Source organism: Chenopodium quinoa, unplaced genomic scaffold, assembly GCF_001683475.1.
Source record: "Chenopodium quinoa cultivar QQ74 unplaced genomic scaffold, ASM168347v1, whole genome shotgun sequence".
Lineage (NCBI taxonomy): Eukaryota > Viridiplantae > Streptophyta > Magnoliopsida > Caryophyllales > Amaranthaceae > Chenopodium > Chenopodium quinoa.
Genome location: NW_018742418.1, coordinates 1,272,816 through 1,299,507, shown reverse-complemented (window position 1 = coordinate 1,299,507; position 26,692 = coordinate 1,272,816). Strand labels below are relative to the sequence as shown.

Genomic DNA, 26,692 nt, shown 5'->3' with positions numbered 1-26,692 from the left:
ATTGCCCCTCCAAAGGAGTCCAAACCTCCAATAATTGGTTCATTTAAATATTTAAAGATAATTCTTTGCCGTCACCTCCTTGCATCACTAGTTTCTAAATTAGTCCATTAAAAAATATGCATATTTTCTATGACCAAATCTTAAGTAAACGTTATTCTATTTTTCTGTTTTTATTTTGATCCATTCTTCTCAATGTAGTAACTGCAGATCTGCTCCATCTCTTAAGTACATGGTGTTTTCTTGTATATTGTCAAAAAAACGGCAGGCAATGAAGCTACAGTATCTCTTCTCCATCTCTCCGGAGACTCAAACATCATCAACAAGATCCCGAAAGACTCTTTTAACTTGGTCTTAAGTAAACGTTATTCTATTTTTCTGTTTTTATTTTGATCCATTCTTCTCAATGTAGTAACTGCAGATCTGCTCCATCTCTTAAGTACATGGTGTTTTCTTGTATATTGTCAAAAAAATGGCAGGCAATGAAGCTACAGTATCTCTTCTCCATCTCTCTGGAGACTCAAACATCATCAACAAGATCCCAAAAGACTCTTTTAACTTGGCATACATTATCTACTTCATCCTAGGTATAGGTTACCTTCTTCCATGGAACGCTTTCATCACGGCTGTCGATTACTTCCAGTATCTATATCCTGACTGTAGTGTTGACCGAACCTTTTCTGTAGTTTCTCAGCTGGTGATGTTCTTCACTGTCCTCCTCCTCATCTTCTGCTTCCGTAAGTCCCATGCCTATGTCCGCGTCAATTTGGGCTTGGGACTTTTCTTGTTGGCCCTCTTGGTGGTTCCTCTTATGGATGTTTTCTATATTATGGGTCAAAGTGGGCTGTATATTGGGTATTATATCACTGTTGGGGCCGTTGGCCTCTCCGCCATGGCTAATGGCTTTGTCCAAGCTAGCCTTATTGGGTCTGCTGGAGAGTTGCCAGACCACTATATGCAGGCTCTTTTTTGTGGTACTGGCGCCTCAGGTAAATTTGGTTTCTTTATTTTTGTTGCTCAGTTTTGGTTCTATTTCAAGTTGGTGATGGCATGTGCTTTTAAGGTTTAAATTGGAAACGGGTATCATTTGACTTTACTTGGTATAAATTTGCATATCTCTCTTTAGGTGTACTTGTTTCATCTCTAAGGATCTTTACTAAAGCCATTTACCCACAAGATACCCACGGCTTGAGGAGTAGTGCAATCCTGTACTTTGCCGTTGGAATCATCCTTATGATCATCTGTATCATCATGTATAACATGGTGCATAGACTTCCTGTTATCAAGTACTACAATGAGCTCAGAGCACAGGCTGCTGCAAGCGAGGAGAAACCTGGTCAGGAAGGTTCTCTATCTGGTCCAGTTTGGGAAATAATGGTGAAAATCAAATGGTATGGAATTGGGATTGTCGTCATGTATGTTGTCACCCTATCTATATTTCCAGGATTCATTACTGAAGACGTGCATTCTGAGTTACTTGGAAATTGGTTTGGCATTCTCCTCATCACCAGCTTCAATGTGTTTGATTTAGTCGGCAAGTCTTTTACTGCTGTATATCCTGTACAAAATGGCAATGTTGCAATTGCTGCATGTTTTGCTAGGTTGCTGTTTTATCCGCTGTATCTGGGGTGCTTATATGGTCCTCAAGTCTTCCGAACAGAGATTCCTGTGACACTGCTGACTTGTCTGTTGGGGTTAACCAACGGTTATTTTACAAGTTGCATTATGATTTTGGTTCCCAAATCAGTCCAACTTCGGAATGCAGAAACAGCGGGGATTTTGATTGCTCTGTTCTTAATAGTTGGCTTGGCAGTTGGCTCAGTTGTGTCTTGGTTTTGGGTCATCTGAACTGAAAAGTTGTGAAGCCTTGCCCTGAATTTGGTACAGCCAATTGTAGTACATTTTCTCTGTAAGTTTGATATCATGCCTGATTTCTGATGAGAAACGCAGGATGAAAGAATTGCGAGTAATTTGTAAAATTTCTGTGAGATATGTTTTATTACATGTTAGTAAACCTTCGGTTTAAAAGTCTCGTTATTAGAGTTGTAATTTCAAATGTCTTAGATATCTTTTGATTGTTTTTCCTTCTATATGGATTATAATTTACAACAACTATATAATGAACTGGCCAACACCATGTGATAGAATTTCGACTTTGTTAGGAACAGTTCGTGCTGAACTACTTATTACAAATACGTCTTGGGAGTGAAACAGCCACACTCTAGTAAGATTTTGTACTCCTTATGCATTTTGCATTGAATTTAGCTGTTAGTTCATTAACTAGAATTGCATATTTCACCATGACAGGATTTCAGAACATCCATTCTAGAAAGCTAATCGCGAGTTCTGGAGTGTTTGGCCTTTAACATTGTAGCTGGCATGGATGATTTGTTACATTTTGATGACTTGAGCACACTGACAAGCTGTCCTCAGCAGCTAATGCGAGTGCCATGGCTCACAAGGTTCAACACTGCACTCAGTGACTCCCTCGTAAACACCTTATGGATCAGAATATAGCGCTCCGAGCTTCTCACCTTTACCACTAATACAGCCCAGGAAGTGGGATACGGTAATGACTTAACTCTTTTTGTTAATTTTTGTTTATATGCTAGAGATAGTGACTATATATATATAACTATATAAGATACTACAAGTGAATCTTAGACAATACTCCGTACATTACTTAATAGTGGGGCATTTTGTTATAATTTATCAACTAGAGAAATTTATGTGAGACTTATCCATAACCTTAGAAATACTACCAAAACACTTTATGTAGCTGAATAATACATACTGATACTCTTTTTTTATATAGATAGATTTCCTACCGCAATTTCAAAGAGCCTTGCTCGCTAACTTAGACTCGGTAGACCTGTGAGAGGTTTAAGTCCGATAGGGTCTTCCTCTTACCTACTTTAAAAAAAAAAAAACAAAAACAAAAAATTAGATGTCACATGCAACACACATTCCATAAGTTAGTCCTTTAAATATCTTAACACACATTTATTTGTGACTCAAAAACTCACAGCTAATTGAAAAAATGGAAGCCAAAGAAGAAGCCACTGTCTCTCTTCTTCACCACACCACACCTACAAACAATGGCGACGATGTCATAACCAATCATGACTCCTTCAATTTAGCCTATATAATTTACCTCATACTAGGAACAGGTATGCTACTCCCTTGGAACGCCTTCATCACAGCTGTAGACTACTTCAACTACCTCTACCCTGATCGTAGCATTGATCGAATCTTTGCTGTAGTTTACCAGTCTGTGTCTCTTCTCTGTCTCCTCCTCATCGTATTCTGCTTCCGCAAGTTCCATGCCTATGTTCGTATCAACATCGGCTTGGGCCTCTTCTTAATAGCCCTCCTTGTGGTGCCTCTGATGGATTGGTTTTACATTAGGGGACAAAGTGGACTCTATGATGGATTTTATGTGACTATTGGAGTTGTGGGCCTCTCTGGTGTCGCCAATGCGCTTGTCCAAGGTAGTATCATTGGTTCTGCTGCTGAGTTGCCGGAGCGATACATGCAGGCTGTTGTTTCTGGTACTTCTGCCTCAGGTATTGGCGCTTTCAGTCATCAAATATTTTGTGATTCAGAATTAGTTGACTGCTGATCTTTTTATTTTTCTGGTTATTAATTTAACTGCTAACTACTATAAATTATGCATTTATGGCATAAATTATATGATGTTATGATCATACCATCTCTATCAGTAGGGCCTTGAAAATGTTATGCTCGTACCATCTCTATCAGTAGCATTTTGTCTTTACAAAAGGAAAATGTTAACCATGGGAAATTTCTAATTTAATTCAATCTAAAAATTGGACTAAAATGGGAATATTAAGCTTTCCTTAAAATAAAAACATTTTTTTCCCAACTAAAGATAGCCTTTTATTATGTGGGATGGAAAGAATATATGCTCTCTAGCTAATTTTATGGTTTTCTTTAAATGTGGTTACGGTACAAGCTAGAGTTGTAACGTATTATATGTATGTTTTATTGACCGTAGGTGTCCTTGTTTCGTTGATGAGAATCTTTACCAAAGCTGTATATCCTCAAGGCAGCAACGATGGGTTAAGAAACAGTGCCATCCTTTACTTCATCGTCGCAATTTTATTCATGGTTATATGTTTTATCTTATTCAATGTGGTAAGTCGACTTCCTGTTATCAAACACCACAACAGCAAGCTTCGAAATGAGCCGGAACTCATTCAGGAGGAATTGCCTTTGTCTGCTTCCATTTGGGAAACCATACAGAAAATCAGATGGTATGGTTTTGGGATCACCCTCGTATATATTGTTGCCCTGTCAATTTTCCCAGGGTCTGTTACTGAAGATGTGCATTCGACAGCTCTTGGGGATTGGTATGCGATTCTGTTAATTACTTGTTACAATGTTTTCGATTTGATTGGCAAGTCTTTGACTGCTGTCTATCTTCTTAAGAATGCGAACATTGCTTTGGGTGCAAGTTTCACGCGACTGTTGTTTTATCCACTGTACTTAGGATGTTTACATGGTCCTCAATTCTTCCGAACTGAAATTCCTGTTATAAGCTTGACATCGTTGTTGGGGTTTACTACTGGATACTTTGCGAGCGTGCTCATGATTTTGACTCCCAAAATGGTACAGCTTCAACATTCTGAAACAGCTGGGATTTTGGTTGTGGTGTTTTTGATTCTTGGCTTAGCTATTGGCTCAATTTTTTCTTGGTTTTGGGTTATATGATAAACAAGTACTACGACATTCAAAATTAAAGGTAGCAAGAGCTCCTTTTTGTGTAATTTTATGCACATAATTAATGTTTGTTATGATGCAGAGTAAATGTATATATAGTTGTATACCTTCACTTTCTGAAATTAATTGTACGTATCTAGCTAATACTTCAAATTACACTTTGTTTGGACATTACAAAAAAAGTACTAGCATAGTAAAACCAAGATTTTTACACCAAGAGTTATGTAGTTAGAAAAGACTTTCACTTGTATATAAATGTAGTCAAAACAATTACAATTTACATTACATCAATTGCTGATAAATGTGTATGTATGCTATGGAAACTATAAAATGAGCTTCACGAAAAAGATGGAAACTCATACACTGGGATTAGCTCTCAAAAATTTGAGCTAATCTCTTAACATATGATTTACAATATCATCAAATGGTATGTATATATCTACAAATTAAAATGAAGAATCTGTATGCATCAGGCTCTTAGTTTACCACACATGAATAAAATTTTCGTGTGATAAAGCACGAGGCATGGAGCGAGTTGTGCTTCTTTCTGAGAACTCGTGTAGAATGCTGATGAGCGAGCTGATCTTCTTGCTAACCCTTGAAGTTCCCCCGGCGTAAAGGGAGTACAAAGCTCCCATTAGAGACGTGTTCATCACTAAAATTTCGACCACTTCTCTTCCACAATTTATACACATTGCAAGCAACAGTGATACACAATTCTCCTTTCCAAGTCTGGAAGAATCGGAATAAGGTGAGCACATTAACCTTATGACAACATCTAAGGCCTTAGCGCGAAATATTGCCCTAGCTCCATGGGGCTTTTCAGCCAAAGATGTAAGCACTGCCAAGAAATCAACTATAAGATTATCGCTAATTTCCATAGAGCCTACGAGGCTCACGAGAAGAGGGACAAGTTTAGCCTCGAGCACCTTGTTATGGTTGCTAGGGAGCATTAGGAGACTAAAGATGGAGACTAAGGCATTTTTCCTGCCTTGATCACCACCAATCCGGATCAATTCCGCTAAAGAAGGAATTGCATCCGGGTTGTTTCCAATCAATCCTCGGTATTCTTCTACTGAGGATAGATAAAACAAGGTGGCAGCGGCGTGTTGCCTTGCCTCCATCTTAATCCCATTCTTAAGCACCCTAACGACCAAAATCAAGCCCCCATTGTTAACAATGACGGGCTTGATTTCAGGGTGCTTAGAGAGATTCAACAAGGCTCCCATGGAATTCTCTTGGGCAGTTGAATCTTTAGATAATAGAAGATTCAACAAGTATGAAATTGCCCCAGATTCCATGAAGCAAGCCCTATTGAATACACTCCTTTTAGTAAGTAGTCTAATCTCATAGGCTGCCTTACTTTTCTCTCCTATTGTTCCCATTGCTAGCTTAAGTGACAAAAAATCAGCCACCATTTTAGTAGCTTCCTCGATAGCTAAAACCGCCATGTCACTTTCGCTACTCTTCTTGCTAGCACCCTTATCTTTAGGAATGGGGAAAGTTTCCCCATTTTCTAAACAATATTTCTTGATGATCTCCTTAAGAGCCAAGTTAGGCACCAAATCTAAGTTTTGAACCCTTTGACCCGTTTTCGGGCAAACCGGGTTGCTTGCTTTGAACCACTTCACAATGTTGACTCTATCATAAGTTTGACCCGTTGAGATCGTCACCGGATCCTCCATGATCTCTAGTGATATTGGGCACTTGAGATCATCCGGGTTCAAGCAACCTATATTGTAGTCAAATTTTGCATCCTCAACTCTTCTAGCATCACCATCAATGTGATAAAAGAACACACAACGGCAATACACCATGAGACCCATCAACCTAGCAGCGGGCCCCGACCCAAATCCGATTTCCTCTTCAAGAAACTTGACTTGGTCATTACACTCTGCCCACTTCTTGATTCCCAAGTAATCCAAAACCCACCTAAACTCACTCGGGTCGGGTATGACCCGACCCTCAAACCGGTACAAAGCCGATTTTACCAGATTCGAAGCCCAAACATCCTCTCTTTGGGCCTCAAAATGGGCCTGCTTAACTTTCTGGATCAAAAACAACCCCAACTCCTTCACCTCATCATCACAAGCACCAACAACGTCCAAGGGGAGATCATCCAAGGAAGCAGCCACTGCCTCGAAAACAACCCGAAAGTGCCGCCCCACAGAGTTTGACTTCATGAGCATCCACACACGCGCGTCTTGGCGCGTGCAGTCTTGCAACACAAACTCAAGCTTCTGAAGAGCCACGTGGAGGTCTAAAAGAGGCGAATTGACTAAATTGCCCATCATATCAAAACCTCCAGCATCTCTTACCCCTTGTAAGAAAAGCTGAAGAACTTGGATCAAGCGAAGGGCCTTCTTGACATTTCGCTTGTTGGAGGTGAAGGTAAAATGAGGAGGTTTATAGTTGGAGATTTTTTTGGATAGAGAAAGTAAAGAGTTGACAAGGGTAGTTTGGGAAATTGATTCGCATGGTTTCACTGCCGGAAAATACAATGTCCGGCGAGTAGACTCATTCGAGTTATATATCATTTGAGAGGTTTGTATTGCTTAGTGGCACAATCGATGTATGCGATAAATTTGAGAGGGTAGTATTATCTACTGGTGCAACCGTTGTATGCGATAAATTTGAGAGGGTAGTATTATCTACTGGTGCAACCGTTGTATGCGATAAATTTGAGAGTGTTGTATTGCTTAGTGGCACGACCGTTGCATGAGATGAATCCTAGAATTTTTGTGATTGGATATTTGGATTGAATGAAAAGGACGTTTGGGAGTTGAGGCAAATTTATAATCCTAGGAGTTAGATTTATGAGATGGCGATCGAAAGACACGTGTTGGTACATGATTAGTCAATGAGAGTTCGAGGAGAGTGCCGGGCACGTGGGGTGGAGGAGAGAGAGAGTGGGGGTGAGAAGGGAGGAAGTTACTTGAGTTGTATGTGCATGGTGATGGGCTTACGCGAAGGGCGCAGCCGACAAATTTGTGAGAGTTAGCTATTGTTCAGGGGAAATAAATACTTTGTCTTTCTTTAAACTTAAGAAATTTATGAAAGATTATGCCAATCAATCCGGAGAAACGAAGTACGGAGTATATGTTACGAGTATTTTGGTATAGGCGAATTGAAGATGTGTTTTATTCATTTTATTTTCATTTATTAAAAAAAAAAAAAAAAAAAAAAAAAAGAAGCTTACTTTTAGCTAAGATTATGTATGTATAGATTAATTATTTGTTTAAGTTCATATAAGACAATATCAAGATCATTTAAGCTTTGATAGAGCGAAGTTAATAAAAGATAATTAGGTTCGTTCAACTTACAACTAAATTTTTTTAATTCTTACTATAAGTTAATAAAAATTTAATTAAATTTAATAAAAAGTGAAAATCATATGGATAGATTGTACTCATTTGGCATTCTTACTCAATAATCAACTTTCGTTTGCATAAAATAGAATTGAATATATTAAGAACATTACAAAATGGCTCGTAATTATGTATGATGACGTTCGGAAATTTCTTGTAATAATAAATAATAAATTAATAATGAAGAGTGGCAACAAAATTATGGGGGCATCGGCATGATGCACGGAGTGTACAGGTTGGAGCAACATGGTACCATATAATGTAAGAACGTACTGTATTATTATTAATTTATGAGCAGCTGATAATATAAGTAAGGTTTGACTTCAATTGTTTAGAATATAGAGCAGAGACAAAATTGGAATAAACGCATGTTGTTTCTTGTAATTTTAGATCCAAATTTTAGAGGTTGTAGCTTGTTAATGGTAGTGGATGGAAATAAGGGGTAACACAAGTATCCAAAGACACGTAAGTGAGAGTAAGATGGTTCCTTTTGGTAAGGAACTTGGAGAGGAGACTTATAATCTAACAATTTACTTGGAAGAATATTATGAAGATAAGTTGTCATTTGCAAAGCATGGTGCAAAAAAGATGGAGGTAAAGATGCATGAGCAAGAAGAGTGCGAATAATATTATTCAATGGTCTAATTTTTCTCAACCTTTCCATTTTGTGATGACATATGTGGACATGAAAGACAGAAAGACATGTCATTAGACTCACACAAAACCCAAAAAGGTTCGTTATCATACTCTCTCCCATTATCACATTGAAAAGCTTTAATAGGCCGTTCAAATTGGGTACGAATAAATGCTTGGAAAGCTATGATTCTATCAAAAACATCCGACTTTTTGGCTATAGGAAAAGTCCACAAAAACTTAGAATAATCATCCAATACAAGCATATAATAACGATGACCCGATGAACTCAAAATAGGAGATGACCAAAGATCACTATGAACAATATCGATCAAACGGCATAGAAGTAGTAGAATTGGAAGAAATAAAAGGCAACTTAATGTGTTTTTCGAGTACACAAGAATGACAAACGCTAGAACTAAAAGTTTGATTACATTCAATGCTTTTATTACTACAAAGAGCATTTAAAATAGAAGAACCCGGATGTCCCAAACGATCATGCCAAAAGGATGACGCTAAAGATGTAAAGGTTGATGGAGAAGAATGTGAGATAGTGGAAGTGAGTGGGTAAAGATCTCCTTGACTATCATATCTCATTATTGGCATCCCCGTCCGATAATCCTTCACAGAAGAACCATAAGAGTCAAACTCAACAGACACGGAATTATCAGTTGTAAACTTTCGAACAGAAATCAGATTCTTAATGAGTTTGGGGGCATGGAGGACATTAGAAAGGAACAAAGGTGGGTTAGGAGAAGGCAAGTAGTATGACTATAACCACGAATAGGAATTATATGACCATTACCAACAACAATACCATTATGAGGATTGATTAAATTAAAATAAGACGAGAGATTACCGTTGGAGGATGTCATGTGAGAAGTGGAACTAGTGTCCATCCACCACGAGGGATCGGGTTGGCTCAATGTCATAGTGTGTATAGCCGATTCAATGTCCGTTGGAGCATAGGACATGGACTGTTGAGAAGCTGCGTATGCTTGTTGGGGTCGTGGACCAAGAATACCAGACTGCTGCTTCATTGGGCCTTGTGGACGAGCCCAACCTTGGGTTGGGTATGGGCAAGGGGGAGCCGCCCATTGAGGTACCCAACCCCAAGGAGGGGCCCACCATTGTTGTTGCTGCTGTCCGGGAGCACCACGACCAGCACCGCCGGAATTCTGCCCACCACTTGTAACACCCCCGATTGACTAACTAATAAAAAATAAGAAATAAAAAAAAGTAAACAACCTTTAAATAAAATTGCGAAAGCATACACCTAAATCGGAGGTATCACCGCCACACTCAACAACTTGTCAAGTGCTAAGGCTTACAAAATCTCAATAATTACAACGAACTCAATAAATCTAAGTGAGCTATTTATATAGCTTTACAAACTCGTTATAAAATACTAATCGAAACACTTGAACTCCTTTAGCTACGATCACTTGATCAACCTGTTTAGACTTGACTGCTCACCATTAAGGACAAATTCCAAAATAGATCGTCACAGGGCCACCATAAGAAAAAGACATGGCCGCAAACACAAGTAGCACAACAAAACAACACACACACGTCAGCAAAAAGCTGAGTAATCATCACATATCAGAATACAGAGTATAATAGAATAATCAACATTACTAGGTCAATTAAACAATGTAGTTCAAAACTACATTACACTTGTACTCTTAAAATAACCTTTTTCAACTCAACCTCCAATAATAACACGAACCTTTACTCAATTATCTCATCTATCCCATAAGTGTGCCACGCTCTTTGTTTTATACCTAGCCTTGGACATGAGTAATTCGAATAATAAACCAACAACTATAAAAACTTGAATACTCTCAATAACCAGAAAAACGCCTTGAACCAGACCAACATACGGGTCAAATCTCACTATAGGGGACCATAGAAAAATATAAATAAAGAGTGTACCTCATTCTTAACTTATGATTATCATCTCCTTACCAACATGCCAAGGATTAAGGCCTATAATGCTGAGCCTCAAACCAAAAATAGAATAATAATTATCAACACTTTGATCTCATACCTTGATCAAATAATCATTCATAGGCTAATAAATAATATCTCAATAATGGCACATGTTCCCAAATAATATAACAATTTGAACTCGATTCAATCATAGTATATCTCAACTCTTATAGGGCAATAGAACTAATACCCAAATATAATTAACTCACAACCCAAAAATAATACTCTGCATTAATAACCCTAAAACCTTAATAAAACAATACTCCCCGTAGCTACAACATTAAAAACCCTAGAAATAATAATAACACGATCAATCAATACAACAAAGATAATACGATATTCAAAACCAATCAAATCATAATACCATAATAATTTGTCATATATATGTACAAGATTACAAATAATAAATCATAAAATTCACGATAATGCGAAATATAATACAAACAACTCCAAAATAAGTTTCGTGTGATTACGCATAATAAACAATACAATCAAATTATATTATCAAAAGATTGATATAGTGTGATTACCGTTCGTCTAAAAAACTAAAACAAAGGGTTGCCGGACTTGTGAATTGTGGGTAGCGATCCAAGACATCACGCATAGTGCTCCAAATTAATTAGCAAAGATCCAAAATTTGATCTCATATATAGTGATAATTGTATACCACTAATTAAAAGGGTGGAAGTGTTTGGTGAATTGATTTTCAGGCGCCAACAATATCAATAAAAACCCATGAAAGCAAAGACACGACTGCCCATATGGCCATATATATATATATATATATATATATATATATATATAGAAATAGGATCATATGAGACCACCCCCCTTATGTGAGAACCCTATTATATGTGAGGACATATTACAACCGTTGGATCAATTTCATCCAACGGTCATAATACAACCCGGTAAAACAAAGCTCATTTATTTCAAATTCATTTCCTGCGTTTTTTCTCTCTCCTCCTTCTTCCTTTCGCTCAATTTTCTCTCTCCTCCTTCAATATTACGGTTTTCTACTCTGTTTCTCTTTGATTTTTCATCACAAGTTCTTCAATCTTCATCAATTCTTCGTTAATGTGAGTCTATTGTTTATACATTTGCTGTTTTTCAATTAATTTTATGTTACATTCATTGTTTATTTTCGTTTTGATTTTCGTTTAATTTGTTTTGATTATCGTTTTTTGTTGATTATAGTTTTATTTTCGTTTTCTTGAGTAATTATCAAGTTAATTTTAGTTTTATTTGGCTGAATTTAGGTTTTACTAAGTGTCCTTGCTTTGATTTTGTTGCGATTTTTGCTTGATTTTCGTTTTCCTTTTCGTTTAATTTGTTCTGATTTTAGCTCATTAATTTTAGGTTACTTTGTGTCGATTATCTCTTAGTTTGTTTTTTTTTTGTTGATTTTAGTTTTTTTTTTCGTTTTTTTGAGTAATTATCAAGTTATTTTTAGTTTTATTTTGTCTGAATTTAGGTTTTTACAATTCTTCTTGCTTTGGTTGTGTATTTGAGAAATTATGTTGTGGTTTTGTTGCGATTTTTGTTGCTCTATTGTTTTGTAGAAACTTAACAAGAGCTTCGTGCAAACATTAAGCGGTTGTTTGGAGGGAAGGGGGGGGGGGGAGTCAGACCGTGGAGACACTCAATTTTATGACTGCTATGATTGATGACACTCAATTAAACTAATCCTTCACCTGGTTTGTAAACAATAACCTGAAATTAGAGTAAAATGCTGGGACAACCTAAAACTTTCATTTCTTCAAAGGATTCTTATTACTTGTTTATACTTTAATATTTCCTTCAGATTTTAATGATTGATGATCTATTTGTTTGTTTGTTTTGTAGCTTATATAATATTTGTTCTATAACCTGTCGTATGTTGTTTCACAATGGTGATTTGTTTTCATTCTTCTTCAGTGATTCCTATATACCATGCTGGATGTTAGTCAGACCCACTATTAGGGCACATAGCCACATAATAATCTACCTTAATTACTATGTCAGCCACATCCTTTCCATTTTCTACATCCAAGGTTATAATCTATGTTACTCCTCAACTCTTGTTCAATAATTATGAGCGGAGGTTTGTTTAGAATGCTTGGATTTATTCTACTATTTTTTTGGATATAGTTGTTTTGTGCATGATCCTATGTAGTGTGCAAAAGACTAATTTTTTGGGGAACAAGTTTGAATTTTCTAGATTATTTGTTTATATCATTTCAAAATCAGATAAACTGCACTGCATTTGCGTGCCTTTAGCCTGTATGTAGTTCAGCACTTCAGATTTGGCCGGTGTTGAGGTTTTAAATTGCTACTCGATGAGCAGTGGAAACTCTGTATCATAACATAGATTTTCTAATAGCTCGAAAGGAAACCTCAGCCATTTGAAGCATTATTTGAGAGTTAATCCAAAAAAAAAAACCACCACATTATGATGACAGAGGTTGGGAGGCTGTAGTACTAGCATTAACCTTCCACTTTATTCTCTCCCTCATTTCTATGGTCCATGAAGTACAAAGGTGGGAAAGTCAGAAATCTTACGTGAGTTCAATCTAATATGAGAGTTTTACTTATTTGGGCCTTAAGGAAGCTAAAGATTTAGCTGTGAATGAAAGATGAATGATTTGGGGAAAAGAGTTTTTTTACACGATGAAATGGAAGGTATATAATGATATAGACTTTTTAAAGTAAATCAATTATGTTTTAAAGTAAATTTAAAGATTAAAATTATGATATCTCAATTTCCTAGCTTCCTCGTTTCTATGTCATGGTTCTTTGGTTGTTACTCTGTTATTAAGAGCTTGTGTATGTGTTGGATTTGTCTACTCTTAATTTTTGCTTTGTTGTTAGGAAACCTTGTTGTTGTATACAGGTGCTTAGAGTATGTTATAATTGCTTTCGGATCGAAACTTGTATGTATGTTAAATGTGCTTTGTTTTTTTATAATGTCAGGGCTTGGATTTATGGGGCTATAGGCTATTAAAATCTATAGTGGATGTTGTATATAACTGTTTTTGTCAATGGCAGGACTATGTATGCTTAATGCTTTAGTTAGGGTCCTTAACTACTGCTACACTTGAAGTACAAAAGAAGGTCTTAAAGATCATAGAGAGCACTTCCTAAGCATGCCTTATCATAAATCTAAATTGATTAGAGTTTATAGATGGATATATACGAGTTGTTAGTATGGCAATAGAAAACAAAGTTTGGAATGACATTCTAGCAACATGTGTGTAAATTTATAAGTTAATGGTTATTTATTCTTTTGGGATTTGATTCAAAATAGCTGAACTCTGAACCAGTTCCCCAAACTGCTAAATTTCCTTTTCTTTTGGTTTGGTTGCTGAATTTTCATCCTTGCCTGCTATTGCTACATTTGTGTTTGAAGTACCACCGTTCTGTTCTTTGTGCAAAATTTCTGGACCAGAACGGTATTATGGAGAACTCAGTTTACGAAACTTGCTTGTTGCTGCTACATTTGTGTTTGATGTACCACGTTCTTTTTGCATGAGCTCTTGACTTGAACAGTATGTAGAAGAACTGAGTTTGCAAAACCTGACCTGAACCTATTTGATGTTAGCGTTTGGCTTATAAGCTAGAACTATCGACAAACCAGCAGATAACTACGAATCAACCAAAATTTTTTTGGTCAATTCATTTGACAGCTCAAGTAGCTCCAATTTTTTTTTATATAATAGCTGAAATTATGGTTTCCGTAGTGCCAAAGAACTCTAGATCTCATTGGCAATATTTGTCTGATTTGGTAGCTGTTCTTTAGCTGTATGTAAAATAAAATAGAGATGATTGAAGCATTGAATCAAAGAAAGAGTGAATTATTTTATCAGGAGTATAAGCGAAAGCAAGCTAGTCAGCCACCAACTACAGAGAACAATGGCATCATTTCAACTATCCGTTGCCTACATTATTATCTTTTGACCATTCCAAGCATAGTTCTTTTTTTGTTGATAGCCTCACATATATTTTTCTTTAATAAATAAATATTTCACCACTAAAATTAATGATTGTATAAAATTATTGGTCAAAAGTCGTCTTAATTTCTGTTAAATTATTACTAGTATATCTTTATATCCCATTTCATATAATAACAATAAATAATACACCAAGGTATATAGAAGTATTATTATTATTATGATTATTATAAAGTTGATTGACAAAGTCATGTTGGATAATACTCGTACTACAACAAGTAAAACTCAGTTTTCAGTGAGTTAGGTTTTTTCTTTTTGAAGTATGTGGTACCCTGGAATAGCATAAAGGAGCAAATCGGCAATGACTCAGTCATATGGCCTTATATCCTTCGTTCTGCTGAACTGTGTGTTTGAGTCACTAGTGACCATGGCATAAGCCTCTGCATCAAAACAGAAAAAAATACCACAGACAAAATACAACCAGAAAAAACAGAAAACCAATAAGGAAACAAACAGAAACTAGCTTGCATTCCTAAGTTGAAACAACCAGGCTCTTGTCCATCTTCTGTTTATTAGTTGTTGGCTTCTGTTTATAGATGCAACATTGTAGATTAAGTTACCTTACATTTTTTTTTTGGTTTTTTTGTAACGGTGCTATGGATTCTTCAGTTGCTACTGATATTAACAATGCTAAAGATTATACAGATGTACATTTGGAAAGGATAATGTACGTGTTTTGTTATTTCCTTATTTTATGTTTTCTTATTAAATGCTTGTTGATTTAATGAATTATTAAAGAAATGCTTGCTAATTTGACATATGAGCAAATAACTATATGCTTATTTTCTAAATGAGCAAAAAACTGTTTGCTCATTTCCCAAATGAGCAAAAAACTGATTGCTCATTTCCCAAATGAGCAAACTAATGTTTGCTCATTTCACAAATGAGCAACTAACTATTTGCTCATTTCATAAATGAACATCTATGCGTTTGCTCATTTCACAAATGAACATCTATGTTTTTGCTCATTTGTGTAAAATTAGCAACTAAATATTTGCTCATTTGACAAATGAGCAACTAACTATTTGCTCATTTGTTAAATTAGCAACTAAGTATTTGCTCATTTGACAAATGAGCAACTATCTATTTTGCTTATTTTAGAAATAAGTAACAAATTATTTGCTCATTTGACAAATGAGCAAACTAATGTTTGCTCATTTCACAAATGAGCAACTAACTATTTGTTCATTTAACAAATGAGCATCTATGTTTTTCCTTATTCGTTAAATCTATGTGATATTTGACTTTTTTTTTATGATATTGTATCAGCAGGAATTCTATTGAAAAGGAGTCTGGTGCGAATTCCGGTTCATCAGGGGCGGCTACTGTCGATGCCGGTTCATCAGGGGCTGCTGACGAGGCTGGTTCACCAGGGGTTGCTGCCGAGGCTGGTTCATCAGGGGCTGCTGCCGAGGCTGGTTCACCAGGGGTTGCTGCCGAGGCAGGTTCATCAGGGGCTGCTGCCGAGGCTGGTTCATCAGGGGCTGTTGCCGAGGCTGGTTCATCAGGGGCTCTAGTGGCAAAGGAGAAGATCAGTGAAAAGAAGAAAAAGAAAATCAAAGTAGTTGCTACAAAGGGTAAAGCAAAAAAGGTTGAAAAAAGAGTGAAAGAAAAGCATAATGTGAAGTTTGAGGATCCAGACAGTGAAGATGTTGTTGATGAAGTGCAGAAATCAAAATCTGTTGTTTATGGGACGTTGCGTAATAGGATGTCACCTTCATCTGTTGTTAATGTTTTTAAGGAGTTTTCTGAAGATCAGTTGACTTCCATTAGAGCTATAGGATTTGGGTCTTTGGAGTTTTTGAAAGTGTCCCAACTGCCTTTGCAATTGGGTTTTTGGTTAGTCAAGCACTTTGATGCTCATAGTTGTACGTTGAATATTCCTGATTCCGATCCTTTCAAAATTACGGAACAACATGTACATGATGTCCTAGGGCTGCCAGCTGGAGGCATGGAGATGGATGCTAATCTTTTTTCAAAGGATGATAAAGTTATTAACCAGTGGAAAAAACAGTTCCCAAAGAACTCATTATCTGTGAACATTGGGGAACTTTCAATGTACTTGAAGAACCATAAATCAGCTGGGCCAATGTTCAAACGCAATTTCGTAGTTCTTTGTGTTTCCACTTTAATGTCAGGTAGTTTTTTAATTTTCATATTTCTTATTTTAATTTCATTTTGCTCATTTTAGTTTCATTTTGCTCATTTTAGTTTTTGTTTGATCATATTTTTTAAATTTTGTTATTTTATGTTAGGAGGACAAAACAAGAATGTTAATCATGACGTTCTCAGATATTTGAGTAATGTTGCTAAAATCAAGGATTTAAATTGGTCGAATTTTATCCTTGATTCTCTTGTGAAGGCGAAGATCAAATGGGATGAGCTTCCTACTTGCTACTTTCCAGGATCTTTATTATTTCTTATGGTATGTTTTTATGTGTTGCATTTTATTGTTTGAAAAATAGCAGGATCACCTGCAACCCCCTTCCTCCATTAAACAAGAACACACACACACACTTACACACACACATACACATAAATACACATACACACGCACACAGACACACATATATGCACACACACACTGACACAGACACACACACACAGACACACACACAGACACACACACACACAGACAGATGCACATACATACATGCACTCACAACCTATAATGAAATCTGAAATCAGAATTGAAATGTGTGGGTAGGTTTCAGTAAGGGCTGGTTCTGGTATTTTCTAAGTTTTATTTTTTTTATTTTTTATGCATTAACTGTTATTTATTTGTTTAATTTTAATTTACTAATCTTTTCTATCGTACTTGTTTATAGCTTTTATATGTTGATCATTTTGTCATTGAGGAAGTTAGAGCGAAACGAGAAACTCCTGTTCTCAAAGGTTGGACAACGAATATGTTGTCTAGCCGTGAGAAACTGGAAATTTTTAAGGGGAGGCTTGAAATTTTCGATAAAAATCTAAAGGTTGTTGGTCCTTCTGGCAGCAAACAACCAAAAATGGTATTTCACTTTCAATCAATACTTAGCTTTTTTTCCTTTTAGAATTAATTGAATTGGACCAAATCTTGTTAGATTTCATTGCAAACGATCCCAACTTATTCTGACTTTTTTTTTTTTTTTTTTTTTTTGCATTCAGGAAACATATGTTCCAACTGTTCCACAAACTAACGAAGATGTTGAAGTAGATCCAAAGAAGGTATTTATATGATTTTTAATGTAGATCTAATATTAATTTATTTTGTTGTTTAATGACATCCATTCTAACTCAATGTTCTGAATTCTATTCTGTGAAGTTTGGTTGACAAAATTGGGTTGTGGAGTATCAGCAACAGTTGAATAATGATGCAAGGTGGCACTCTATTATGGCGCATCAATGGAGTAGAGAAATCAGCAAAAAAATATTTGCTCATTTGTCAAATGAGCATGTAATTTTTTGCTCATTTGTCAAATGAGCAAAAACCTTAGTGCTCATTTGACAAATGAGCAAAAAATTAATTGCTTATTTGACAAATGAGCAAATATTTTACCATTGATTTGTTATTTAGTCTTTTGTTTTATATTTATCTTATTTATTTATGTTTTTTTTTTCTAGAAATGCTTAATGGATCTTGCAGCGTCTTCGACTAAGATGGTGTTGGCATACATGGACTTTCATGAAAAACATGAACTAGCTGTGAAGCATTTTCCTCACAATCAGAAAATACAAAAGCTGAAGGAAGATGCAATGGGTATTTGTGACGAGCAAAGATTGAGTTCTCAAGCTATGCCAGAAAATCATAGCTTTTATTTTAGCCAAGACGATGAGTATTGGCAAGATCCAGCCGTCATTGAAGCTTGGGATAGATTTTCCAAGATTTTTGCTAATGAGAAGAATGTTGAATCCTCAGTCTTTGCTAGGGCTGATTGTCCAATCGTAACAGGAGCCATTGATGTTACAAAGATTGCGGCTGAAAGTGTTCAGATAGCAAATAGTCTTTCTGAAAATGAAGGTCCTGCTATTGTAGTTGAAACTGAAAAAGTTGTAGGAGGTTCAAGTATTCGATCTGGTTTGAGATCTTCAGTTAAAAAAGGATTTGGAACTCCTACTTTCAGTTTAGGATTTGATGATCCGGAGAACTCCCCAACTATTGTACAACCTTTAGTAGCTGCTGATGCTGATGTTCCTGTACGACCTTCAGTTGCTGCCGATGCTGATGTTCCTTGTGCTGTAGGTGGTGCTGATGTTCCTGTTTTGAAGAAGCGTAAAGTTCAACCATCAATGCTGCTTAGATCACCTTTTAAGGCACGGATTATCAACATTTACACTACATTATCAGAAGTTCAGAAAACTATCTTGGAAGCTCTGTTTGATGATGATAAAAATCGTTTGTAAGTATTTTTTTTTATTATAAAATTTGCTATCTTGTATACTAATTCATATTTGCTTTAGTGATATTAACTTTTTTAATTCCTTTATGCAGTGATCTAGTCTTTTTATCCAAAGTTAATGGAGTGCATGATGTTGAAGTCATGAGATTTCAACTTAAAAAGCTGTATAGTCACCTTAAAATTGATTCAGAAATCATTAATGCTTGGTGTAGTATTTTGAATTATAATGAGCAATTTAGAGACTCAAGTTCTCCTGCTCGTTTCTTTTTTAATGTTACTGCTACTGTAAGTTCATATTCTTTAATTTATTTTATTTTATTGAAGTATTTTACAGTATTCCAGTTGTATTAATTTTATTTTATTTTTTAAACATGTAGGAGTGTCTTGTTCATTATGAGATTGATTCTGTTAGTTATTGGAATACTATGTTTCGTGAGGTTTCTCAGAAGTTATACAGCCAAAGTGTTGTCCAAAAGAAGGACATTCAACTTTTCTTCTTCCCAGTTTACGAAACAGGTCATTATTTCTTGGTATGTTTCAACACTACCACAGAGCATGGTAATATTGAGGTTATTGATTATAGTGAAGATTCCGGAGATCATACACAGCTTTTAAAACATTTGGTACGGTTTAAAAGTTAATTTCTATTAACATTATGTTTGCTTATTTCAGTAAAATTATTAGATTTTATAAATATCTATTATCTTTTCTCATTTGACATGTTTATTTTCAGAGAAGTGCATTTTGCAATTTTATGCAATATGAAGAAAATGTACAGAGCTCTGTGTTGTCAAGTGATATCAAGCGCATGGAGCATGTTACACTTGATTCTCCTTGGAAGTCTACAGATAATAATCATTTGCACTGTGGAATTGCATTGATGAGGATTATGGAAACATACATGGGTTTGTCAAAGTGGGCTTCAGGTTTGAAGAAGAATAATGTAAGTCTTTCATCTTATATGAATTGTCCTTAGGTACTTGTTTGCTGGATTTTACAAGGCGTACAATTTTTACTTGTTAATTTCTAATACTCTCTGAGTTTATAGGAATATGGATATGTAAAGTGAAAATTTGAATGATAAAGAAAATTCATGATAATAAAAGGATATTAGTATGTTTATATGCACCACCAAGATATTTTTTTATTATTCTTATATAGAAATTTAAATAAATCTTGCTCATTTGTCAAATGAGCAGCCAATAATTTGCTCATATTTCAAATGAGCAAGCAATTATTTGACTGAATTAATTTGAATTCTGTTTATTGTTTGAAAAATAGCAGGATCACCTGCAACCCCCTTCCTCCCTTAAACAAGAACACACACACACACTTACACACACATATACACATAAATACACATACACACGCACACAGATACACACACAGACATACACACAGATACACACACAAACACACACACATAGATACACACACAGACACACAGACAGATGCACATACACACACACTGACACAGACACACACACAGAAACACATGCACATACTTAAACTGGCATCAACTAGTGCTCTAGGCTGTGGATTATGCATCCTTGATAAGTGAAATCTTCCAAGCTTCCATCTGTTTATGCATAGCAGAGAAGGTAGCACACTAAGGCAGCTTCCTACTCTGGTTTTTTTTTTCTCTTGAAGTAGAGGCTTTGCACCAACATTTCAATAATTAAAAAAACAAGACATAATTTCCACAACTTCTAATAGAATTCTGTTTATGCCCAATATAAACTGTTTATGTCCAATATAAGTAGCAGATGGTTCTGAGTGACCTTGCACACCAATCATCCACCTTCCCTTTTCCAACTCAGATGAAACTTGGACTATAAACTGTAGAGCAATTGAACCAAAATTCAGTGAACCCAGTGAACCTTTAGCAAGATTTCAAGCTACTTTTGTTTTTAAATAAATGTAAAGGAATCAGAATTTGGGTTTCTTATTACTTATTCTATTCTTCTGCTACGTGCTACGTGCTTCGTGCTTCACCCTGCTTTATACATTTATATTTTTTAAAATTTTCTTGTTTTATTTTTTCTTTCCTATTTCTTACAGGTGATAATCATGGAAAAACTTCGTGTGAAGTACACCTTGGCAATAGTTTCAAGCGAAATAAACACAATTCAATCCGTTAAAGAAATTCCTCAAAAGAAGAAAAAGCAGAAGAAAGTTTCTCCTAAGACTGAAGAAGAAAAAGTTGAAGAACAAAAGGGTGAAGAAGAAAAAGCTTAAGATGAAAAGGCTACTTGTTAGTGTTACCTCAATATTTTGCTTGGTGTAGTATTGATTAAGGTGTTGACATAGCTTTCTAATTTTAGGGAAGTAGAGAAACAATGATTTAATCAACTTGTAAATTGTTATTTTTTGAATGATGTAAAACTGGTGACTTTTGATTATGGTGACTTTTGTGTTTACCTGAAATACTTTGTCATTTATACCTACTGTTTATTTGAACTATTTGTTGATTTACAAATGAGCAACGAACTATTTGAGCAAATAAACATTTGCTTATTTGAGCAAATAAACAAAGAACAATTATTTGGTCAAGGGTAGAGCAAATTATTCTTTGCTCATTTGACAAATGAGCAACTAACTATTTGCTCAATTGACAAATGAGCAACTAAGTTTTTGCTCATTTGAAAAATGAACAAAGAACAATTTGCTCATTTGACAAATGAGCAAAGAATAATTAACTCATTTGAAAAATAAACAAAGAACAAATTACTCATTTGACAAATGAGCAAAGAATAATTTGCTCATTTAATAAATGAGCGAAGAAATGCTTGTTTATTTAATGAATGATTAAAAATAAATTTTGCTTATTTGACAAATGAGCAACTAACTATTTGCTCATTTGACAAATGAGCGACTAACTATTTGCTCATTTGACAAATGAGCGACTAACTATTTGCTCATTTGAAAAATGAGCGACTAACTATTTGGTCATTTGAAAAATGAGCAACTAACTATTTGCTCATTTGCTAAATGAGCAAAAAATTGATTGTTCATTTTCCAAATGAGTAAATAATTGATTCTGTTAAGAAATATAAAATCAACAGAATATTAACAAAATTTAAAACACAAATTTCCAGGATCTTTATTATTTCTTATGGTATGTTTTTATGTGTTGCATTTTATTGTTTGAAAAATAGCATAATCACCTACAACCCCCTTCCTCCCTTAAACAAGAACACACACACACTTACACACACATATACACATAAATACACATACACACGCACACAGACACACATATATGCATTCACACACACTGACACAGACACACACACACAGATACACACACATATACACACACACACAAATACACACACAGACACACACACACAGACAGATGCACATACACACACACTAACACAGACACACACACATAGACACACACACAGACACACACACAGAAATAGATGCACATACTTACACGCACTCATAACCTGTAATACAATCTGAAATCAGATTTTGTAATTAGATTCAGAATTAGATTTTGAAATTAATTTCTAGAATCAGAATTGTGATCAACTACTGAATTGAAATGTTTAATATATAATGAGGAGATGTGCCAAAAATATTAAATCTTATATTTATATAAAGTTATCATTACACTTGTTTTGGACAATTTCTAATATCATGGTAACTCAATTCACCACAACCTCTACATAATCTCTTCTTTTTCTGGTTTTGTTCTACAACCTTTTCTTTCTCTCCCTTCAGCCTTTTTGCACTTCTACCTCTTGTTTCAACATTTGGCACATCAATCCCAGCCCCTTTCTCTTTTGAAGTCTCTTCATTTGATACATGAACTCCAGTCCCTTTATTCTTTGAAATTTTTGGAGGTTTGACAATTATTTCAGTTGGCACACTAGCTCCAATCAATAGCTCAATGTCTTGTGCTTTGTTGTTTGCACTTCCTGTTGTTTCATTATTTCTTGCAATCCTCTTAGCTTCCAAATCCTTTCTTATTCCTTGAAGATTTATCACAAGATCTTGAATATCTTCATCATTTCCTTCTGCCAAACTTACACAAGTGTGTATCTCTGACCATAAGTCATTTAACAATTTTTTCTTGTCAATTAAATTAGCACATTGCTCCAACAGGTTTCCACGCAAGTCAAAAATTGGTTTTTTTAGTGCCATAGTAGTCCATCTGTGTAGCATATACTGCTCAGGAATGGTTTCAAACCTTTTTGCTTTCCAAACCCAAATCATATGTCTACATGGAATACCTTGTCTATAAAACAACTTGCAAGAACATGTGGTGTCATAGTTAGTTGGATTAAACACAACATCAAATGTTCTAATCCGATTTCCTTCACTTACTTTTGCAACTTCCAATCCATTTTCTTTCTTCAATTCATCAACACCACAAGAAAAACAAGCAATTTCAACCTCATATTGAAATTCATGCTTTTCTATCCCTAGTGGTGTTTTGCACTCAGGATATTTGTGCTTTGAATCATTATCATTCTGACCTTGAGTGTGTCTCTGGGCATCAATTGCAGCTTCATATCTCAAGTAAAACTCAACAAGTGACACATGAGGATTGATAAAGGAGCTAAAAAAGTTGTTTTCGCTTTCGGATCTTGATGTTGTACGCATTATTCCTCCAAGGAACACATCTCTGAAATACGCCGGAATCCACTTGTTCCTTATCTTGTACATATAACCTAACCACTCATGTTCTTCCAAGTGGTATTCAACCATCACCTTGTTCCACCTTTCTTCAAACTCAGCAGGTTCAATTTCAAGATGCCAAACACAAGCACATAATTTTTTTAGGAAACCAGTTTCTTCTTGCATGATTGATTTCTCCACCTTATCTGGTAACTTTTTCATTATGTGCCACATACAGAACCGATGTTCAGTCTTGTTAAACACACTTTTAACAGAAATTTTCATTGCTGGATCTTGATCTGTAATCATACAATTCGGTTCATTTCCACCCATTTCTTTGAGAAATGATCTGAACAACCACTCAAATGACACTATATCTTCCTTTGTTATGAAACCAGCAGCAAAAGTAATGCAGCTCTTATGATGGTCAACCCCTGTAAATGGAGTAAACACCATGTTGTACCTGTTTACACATACAGATTAAATTTTAAATGATCAAATAATTACACACACACATAAATACACAGACACACGTACTTAGACACAGACACACACACGCACACACACACATACACATACATACACGCACTCACAATCTGTAATAGAATCTGAAATCAGATTATGAAATCAGAATTGTCATCAGCTACTGAAATAATTCAATGCTCATTTGACAAATGAGCAAATAATTGATTGTTCATTTGTCAAATGAGCTTATAACTCAATGCTAATTTGTGAAATAAGCAAACAACTGTTTGCTTTTTTGTCAAATGAGCAAATAATTGAATGCTCATTTCTGAAATGAGCAAATAAGTTAATGCTCATTTGTGAAATAAGCAAACAGTTATACTAAGTTCATTTAAAACAAAGTTATTAATTTAAGCTATAGTTATAACATAAAAATGAATTGTGATTTTTATGAATTACCTATTGGTTTGGTATGTGGTATCAAAGGATACCATATCACCAAAAAGAGCGTAACTCTTTTTACAAAGGGGGTCAGCCCATAATGCTCTACAAAGGCAATAATCTTCATCCATCTCAAAATCAAAGAAAAAAGCGCTCCACATTAGCTTTTTGTTGGTAAAGTTATCCACGAACATTTGAGCATCACTTCCTTGAATGTATGCTTTCAAATCTCTATGAAATTTTTTGAAATCTTGCTTAGATGCACCGATGTTATCATATCCTCCAACAATTTCCTTCATCATTCGAAAAGTTGCAACAGGACCAATATTCACCTATTTAAAGAACAAAACAATTTGTCAAATGAGCAAATAATTTAATGCTCATTTTTCAAATGAGCATACTACTTTTATTAGAACATATAGAGAATTCATAAAACATAAGAGACTTTGAAAGTCGTACCTTAGAATTATTCACAATTATTTTTTTGTGCAATATGTTCATTTTTCTTCCTTCTTTTTGTAAGAGATTGCAACTAGGTGTATAAAGTGCATGAGTATGTCCCTCATGAAATTGTGACACTATGAATTTGTTATCATCACAATGCTTTATGACAATATGTGCCTTGCACCCAACACGAGTAACGAGTCTCTTCCTTTTGATTGAAGTTTTTTCTTCATTGCTTCCTCCTTCGTTGTTATTTAAATCTTTTTCAACAGTAGGCTTTCTTTTCTCTTTGTATCCTTCTTTATTGCATAAGATATACTGTGATTTCAATTCTTTGCTTCTTCTTTGCCTTTTAATTGTATACTTTCTTGTGTTGAATCCAATAGCAAATGCGTATCTTTTATAAAATTCAAGGCCCTCTTCAAGATTATTAAACTTCATCCCTATAGCTGGTTTCAACTCATTGGGGAATATTGGAAGCCATTCTTTTGTTCCTCCAGGAGTGAGCAAAGGTGCTACTTTAGGAGAAACTACTATTGTAGGAGTAGTTGCCACATTTGTGATGGTACTAGAATGACTGTCAAGTTCTTCGTTGTTGCTCATCATTTCTGACATTAAATATAATAGAAATAACAGGTTAGTAACAATTCCATAAAATAGTTTAAGGAAGCTCATTAAAAATCTCATATGTATTGCTGAATCATGTTTTTAACCATACTAATTACTACTTACAGCATAACTCTTACACTTACTCACACACTCACACACACACACACACACACAAAATAATTTCATAATCTAAAATAGATCTTAAACCAGATTTAGAATCAGAATTGCAAACAGAAAGATGAGGGGGGAGGGGGGAATAGGTTTGTATAAGGAAGTGTAAGAAGGGAGTGTGGTTGGTGTGCAGGAAACAGACCATGAAGAAGGGGTTTGGGGCTTGTGTGCAGGCAAGAAAACCAAGGAACTCAATGCTTTGATAGCAGAAACTAGATGATTTGAAAAGGAGTAAATGTTGATAATTCTACCCTTCACTATGATTTGCAAAACCTAGCATATATAGCATTCAGTATAGCATATTTGCCTACAAAAACCATACATACTTAGACACACACACACACACTCTAACACATGCACTCTTACACTCACTTACACACACACACACACACAAACACAGTAATTTCAGATTATCATAGCACACAGAAGTGCTCAATCTAAGAAGCACAACCACTTGCTCATTTGATAAATGAGCAATTAAATATTTGCTCATTAGCTACATCTACTTCTTTCATTTTCATTGCTTCTGCAACTCAAATATTTGGATTTGCTCAATTTAATTATGTTTGCTCATTATATGTTTTTATATTATTACAAATAGTTAGGTTTGCTCATTTTATATTCATTTGCTCATTTTAAATTTGATTGCAAATTTTCAATTTCTATCAAATTAATCAAACCTAAATTGTTGATTTAATTCAAAAAATTTCAAAGAAGTAAATTCAATCAAATCCATAATTGATGCAATTAAACAAGCAATTCAATGAGAACAGAACAAACCTCAAAAATAAAAAATTATCATGCAATTAACATGCAATTCATAACC

General features: G+C 35.1%; 5 protein-coding genes across 6 annotated transcripts; 3 read left to right on the top strand and 2 right to left on the bottom strand.

Moving 5' to 3' along the window:
• The first annotated feature begins 41 nt into the window (after positions 1–41).
• On the top strand, positions 42–2,034 carry LOC110708546 (equilibrative nucleotide transporter 1-like). Of its 2 annotated transcripts, XM_021886701.1 has the most exons (3): positions 42–584; positions 684–986; positions 1,124–2,034. In XM_021886701.1, exons 1-3 carry the CDS (start codon positions 470–472, stop codon positions 1,843–1,845), a joined length of 1,140 nt encoding a protein of 379 aa, XP_021742393.1. In that variant the 5' UTR covers positions 42–469; the 3' UTR covers positions 1,846–2,034. The 2 variants fall into 2 exon arrangements, with proteins under 2 accessions (XP_021742393.1, XP_021742382.1); XM_021886690.1 differs by having other exon boundaries at positions 42–986.
• A 94-nt stretch (positions 2,035–2,128) lies between these two features.
• LOC110708537 (equilibrative nucleotide transporter 1-like) lies at positions 2,129–4,896 on the top strand. Its single transcript, XM_021886679.1, has 4 exons — positions 2,129–2,221; positions 2,305–2,566; positions 3,026–3,563; positions 4,016–4,896. The coding sequence occupies exons 3-4, from the start codon at positions 3,038–3,040 to the stop codon at positions 4,729–4,731; spliced, it is 1,242 nt and encodes a 413-aa protein (XP_021742371.1). The 5' UTR covers positions 2,129–2,221; positions 2,305–2,566; positions 3,026–3,037; the 3' UTR covers positions 4,732–4,896.
• A 74-nt stretch (positions 4,897–4,970) lies between these two features.
• LOC110708518 (U-box domain-containing protein 19-like) lies at positions 4,971–7,612 on the bottom strand. Its single transcript, XM_021886656.1, has one exon. The coding sequence runs from the start codon at positions 7,275–7,277 to the stop codon at positions 5,223–5,225; it is 2,055 nt and encodes a 684-aa protein (XP_021742348.1). The 5' UTR covers positions 7,278–7,612; the 3' UTR covers positions 4,971–5,222.
• Positions 7,613–15,318: 7,706 nt separating this feature from the next.
• LOC110707703 (merozoite surface protein 1-like) lies at positions 15,319–17,260 on the top strand. The gene is made up of 3 exons (XM_021885743.1): positions 15,319–15,389; positions 15,992–16,860; positions 16,978–17,260. Exons 1-3 carry the CDS (start codon positions 15,319–15,321, stop codon positions 17,178–17,180), a joined length of 1,143 nt encoding a protein of 380 aa, XP_021741435.1. The 3' UTR covers positions 17,181–17,260.
• A 5,112-nt stretch (positions 17,261–22,372) lies between these two features.
• On the bottom strand, positions 22,373–24,984 carry LOC110707695 (protein FAR1-RELATED SEQUENCE 5-like). The gene is made up of 4 exons (XM_021885731.1): positions 24,661–24,984; positions 23,512–24,199; positions 22,816–23,469; positions 22,373–22,381 (listed from the first exon to the last, which is right to left on the bottom strand). The coding sequence occupies exons 1-4, from the start codon at positions 24,942–24,944 to the stop codon at positions 22,373–22,375; spliced, it is 1,635 nt and encodes a 544-aa protein (XP_021741423.1). The 5' UTR covers positions 24,945–24,984.
• Positions 24,985–26,692: the final 1,708 nt, after the last annotated feature.